Raw genomic sequence first — 4,958 nt, forward strand, 5'->3', positions numbered from 1 at the left:
GCACTCAGAATATGCCCACAAAGTCCACAAGTCCAAGTGTGCAGTGAAGCCATTTGGAATAAGATATTACTTTTCTGTGAAGAAGGGATGAAATACTTATTGATGTAACTGACTTCACAAAATCCAAAAGTCTGAACAAATGTAAAAATATGCTACCTGTTATTTCTTCTATAAAGTTTGTCACAGAAATCTACACAAAGTGTGATTATATTTTCTCTTCTCTTTATTTTCTTAATTTGGTGTTATATACAGTAACTTCAAAACAACATGCTTTAGTTTTCCTTTTTCTGCCTTGGACTAGATCTGACCAACATATGTTGTTGGACAGTCAGAAAACTCAGTCAGCATCAAAAACAGAGGAAACAGCCTTTACATTTACTTTGAAGTGGGGCTTTAAGCTTCCTTATTTAGTATTCAAAAGCTGTACCCAAATATATTAAATTGCCTAAGGTAAAATATAATGTAGAGGTACAAAACTGGTAAAATAGAAGCCAAAATCAGTTCTTTAGCTCCAAATCAACCTGTTTTGCCACTACTACTTGGCACCCATCTTTAAAAGGTGCTTTGACAAAATGGTGCTATACAGAACCATTTGAGCTGTCATTTCACAAAATATGGTGCTAAACAGTACCACAAAGGGTTCTTTTGCTTGCAGTCACAAGAACCTCCTTTACCGCTGTATAGCCCTTATCTTAAAATAGTAAATAATCTATATAGCACTTTAGTGGAATAGTGCTTTAATGAACCATCAGAAGTTTCATATGTCACTATATTGCCTTAACAAAAAAGGCCTGTCAAAAAATATTACTTTAGCAAAATGATCAAGGTCATGTCCACATATTGCATAAGTCAATAAAGATTTTTTCAAAATTAAAAAAAAAATCATTGCTCTTTGAAAGGGTGTACCTAATATTATTGTCATTCTGAAACCGTTTTATGTCACTGATATAATGATAATATGTTTATTGCAAATGTTTCTGTGACAATATATTGTTCAACAACAGTAGTTTTCATGACAGATCTACCCATAAGGTGTAAAAGCACTGCCAGAAGCTCCTCTAAATACTCTGGAACATCTTTCTTACCAGTCACTTGGCACAAGGGAACAGTTGCAGATGAATGGGGGCAACCTGAGGGTATCTGAGGGTGTTTTCACACTCAGTTCTTTTCAGCCCTCTAAACAGACTCAGAGTGGTGACTCAGCATTTCTTTGCGCATATGTGAATACTTCAAGAGAATCACCACCTTGACATGGTGGAGGGGTTTGCGTGTCCCTGTGAACCTGGGAGCTGTGTTGTCCGGGGCTAATAGCCCCTGGTAGGGTCTCTCAAGGCAAAGTGGTCCCAGGGGAGGGACATGTATATATATATATATATATATATATATATGTATATAATATGAAGTTTGATTATATGGAATGAAATCTGACGCACTAGTGCCATCTGTAAAGTGGCTCGCGCTGAAATTAACATTTTGCCACATTTAGCTTCAAACATTTTTTAAAGTCACTTTTTCCACATTTACAGCAATATTTGAAATATGCTAAATATAATGTCACAGTTAAATTTTAAATATTTAATGTAAACCTAAATGTTAAATCTCAATATAAATTTAAATGCTAAATATAAATGTTAAATCTAAATGTTAAATATACGTCTAAATCTAAATGTTAAATAGAAATGTTAAATATTAAATCTAAATGTGCTTGGAGAAACAAAATATTTAACTATGGAGAAACAAAATATTTAACTAATATGCAAATGCACACTGCTGGTCAGCAGAAGTACCAAAATAAAAGCCTAAGTGTCAGACTGTGTATATAGCATCAAATAACGAATTCAAACCAAACTAATCGGAGAAAATGAACACTTGNATAATTTCCCCTCGGGGATCAATAAAGTATTTCTGATTCTGATTCTGATTCTGATAAAAGCCCAAGTGTCAGACTGTGTATATAGCATCAAATAACGAATTCAAACCAAACTAATCGGAGAAAATGAACACTTGAACATATATCAGCATGATATATATGTCTATCTCTTACATTTTCATATATTATATAAATGTATGACATAATAATAATAGATATCTTACATCTGCTGACATCTGCAGATGGATGGATGGATATCTTACATCAATTTACAAATTATTTATTTCCCATTACACACAGCAGCTGGATAGCTTGGCAGGTTGGAACTAAGCAGCAACTTCCGGGGCTGAGTAATGAAGATGATGATGTCAATACTAAAGTGCCAGAAAACTGTTATTTCTTTAGTATTTAACGATGACTGAGCTCTCTGACTGTCTAACAACAACATGGGTCATATCATGCAGAGGCTCTGACTTGATAGGGCAAGAGTCCAAGGCCGACAAAATGAAGGAGGCACATTATATGAAAGTTCCTGTATGTATCACAAAATTAGGAGGGTTAAAAGACGTTGAGATACAGCAGCATCAATAAATACTTCATTCCTTCTCCAAAGAAAAGTGAAATGTCAATGAACACACAGTCTCTTTCTACAGTACGTTGGCATCACAGGAGCCAGACTGAAGTATCTTAAATGTTATAATGAGCTTAATAGATTTTACAAACCAGGGGTAGCAGAAAGCATAGATCACTGGATTTAGACAAGAGTTAAAATAGAACAACCAGGTCCCTAAGGCAACAGCAGCAATGCCAAACAAGCTATCTTGGTCTACAAGAGAAGAACAGAAATATGGGCCAACGCATGACAAAAACACAACTACAACCACACCGAGAGTCCTGGCTGCTTTCAGCTCAGACTTATTAGCAGTTACTTTCACTGAACCCTGACGCGTGACTGCTGCAATATGGGACCGCATAGCACGAGCCTGAGACACAGCCACCACAAATACTCTTACATACAGAGTTATGATGACAGTTACGGGACCAATAAAGGTCAAAATAAGGTCAACAACTCCTGTGATGTAGTAAAGGGCAATCACACACTCTCCAGAGCAGGAATTATAGCTGCCTGGTTGTTTCAAGTTATCTTTCAATATGAGACTGTTGTATAGAACAGAATAGACCCAATAAAGGGTAATACAGATCCTAACTCTTCTCACAGTGACTTTGGTGGAGTAATGCAGAGGATCACAAATGGCTACGCAGCGGTCGACTGATATGAGCACCATGGTTCCTACTGAGGAAGAAGTAATAATGAAACTTAAAACAATATTTATAACACACATGAAGTCACCGAGGAACCAGCAGCCGTCTGTCAGCATGATTTGAAAGAACATGAGAAGGCCCACGATGAAATCTGAGACAGCCAGAGAGAGGAGGAGGAAGTTGGTGGGGGTGTGGAGCTGCCTGGATTGAAAAAGGAGCATCATGTATTATTGTTTGTAGTAACAAATGAAAGTCCATTATAATATTTAGCAGATGTAATCCATGGGTAAAATATAAAAGCAGTGTTTAAGTTATTTATCAACACACAACAAGATCTGACATTTTCCAGTAACCATTCATTTCTGTACATCTATCACCATAATAAATAGAATTGATAATTTACTACTTGAAGTGTGAGATGGAGATGACGACCAGCAGGTTGAGAGTCACAGTGAACAGAGCGATAAAGGACAGAAGACTGAAAAGAAGCACAGTCTCAGTGAATGAACGCTTTGGCTTCCTGCAGGAGGAGTTGAGGAGTTGTGGAAAGCAGAGTTCACTTTCTTCCAGGGTCTCCATCATCAGAGATAAAGGATCAGATGAGAGGCTGCTGGGCTCTGCTTTTTGACCAAACCTCTCACAGTTGATTTATCACTTTTCTCCACTCCATCCCATCAGCCCTTTTGCTGTACTGCAGGTGTGGCCAGCCAGTCAGAAACTGAGCTGAGAGAATTACGTCACTTCACAACAGCACACAAACACACATGAACTCCCAAGTTTCAGTAAAATGGAATAACAGCGTTATTTTCATGGGGGCATTTAGCTACTTTTGACTCAGCAGGACTTCCATTCTTTGTTTTCAACCTTTTGAACCTTCTGAGCTGTAATATCAATAAATATAGATGGGACACATTAGATTTGGTCATTACAAAGGGTACTGAAATAGATATCTCTAATATCATCAATGTTCCTCTTTCTGATTAATCCTGTTTTAATGTCACTATGTCTGCATCAAGACAGTGTAATGAGGCTGTTGGTGTAAATGCAATGCCTGATGTCGATGCTTGGATGACACCTTTTGATATAATACATTTTTTGGTGGGTTTCCTCCAGGTGCTCCAGCTTCCTCCCACAGTCCAAAGACATGCAGGTTAATTGGTGTGAATGTGAGTGTGGATGGTTGTCTTTCTCTATGTGTCAGCCCTGTAATAGCCTTGTGACCTGTTCATGGTGTAACCCGTCTCTCACCCAATGACAGCTGGGATACACTCCAGCCACCCTGTGACCCTTAACAGAAGAAGCGGTTATGGATAGTGAATGAATGAATGAATCAATCAATCAATCAGTACATACATATTTTTCCTCCATCCAACGCTTGCTTGGTTACTGAAATTGCAGTATTTTTTTGACCCCCTTGCACCTCCAAGAACTGAAAAAGGACAAGTAACCCTCAGCTTACCTTGGAAAACTGCTGCTGTTTGTCAGCTACAATAAAACTGTTGCAGTGCTGAGAGACAGCGGAGGAAGAGTAAATTAGATGTCTACTTTGACATCCTAAAGTCTCACATGAGAATTTACAATAATGCTGTCAGAAAAAAATGAAAATAAGGACAAGCCCATTTCTAAGAGATCTTACTAGAAAAAAAACCCCACAACCTTTACACAACGTATTTGTGCTGGCTTTTTGAGATTGTCATTTTGAAACTGCGCCCTCTCAAAACATGCTGATTGAGAGAGTTGTACTCGTTTTCCTCACCCTGGAATTACTTATTTCATTCGGACCCGGCACCATTGCGCAACAACTTCATGGCCGCATTGTTTACTC

At 37.9% G+C, this 4,958-nt stretch overlaps 1 protein-coding gene across 1 annotated transcript; it reads right to left on the bottom strand.

Annotated features, from left to right (window-relative positions):
- Nucleotides 1-2,517: 2,517 nt before the first annotated feature.
- LOC126393349 (trace amine-associated receptor 13c-like) lies at nucleotides 2,518-3,712 on the bottom strand. The gene is made up of 2 exons (XM_050049480.1): nucleotides 3,540-3,712; nucleotides 2,518-3,334 (listed from the first exon to the last, which is right to left on the bottom strand). The coding sequence occupies exons 1-2, from the start codon at nucleotides 3,710-3,712 to the stop codon at nucleotides 2,518-2,520; spliced, it is 990 nt and encodes a 329-aa protein (XP_049905437.1).
- Nucleotides 3,713-4,958: the final 1,246 nt, after the last annotated feature.

Source organism: Epinephelus moara, chromosome 7 (assembly GCF_006386435.1).
Source record: "Epinephelus moara isolate mb chromosome 7, YSFRI_EMoa_1.0, whole genome shotgun sequence".
NCBI lineage: Eukaryota > Metazoa > Chordata > Actinopteri > Perciformes > Serranidae > Epinephelus > Epinephelus moara.

What these genes read in the sequence shown, in the direction of transcription:
- LOC126393349 (XM_050049480.1), bottom strand. Translation starts at nt 3,712, where the DNA reads ATGGAGACCCTGGAAGAAAGTGAACTCTGCTTTCCACAACTCCTCAAC. An exon ending in ATCTCCATCTCACACTTCAA is followed by an intron (nt 3,335 to 3,539) that starts GTAGTAAATTAT and finishes TTTTCAATCCAG; the next exon opens with GCAGCTCCACACCCCCACCA.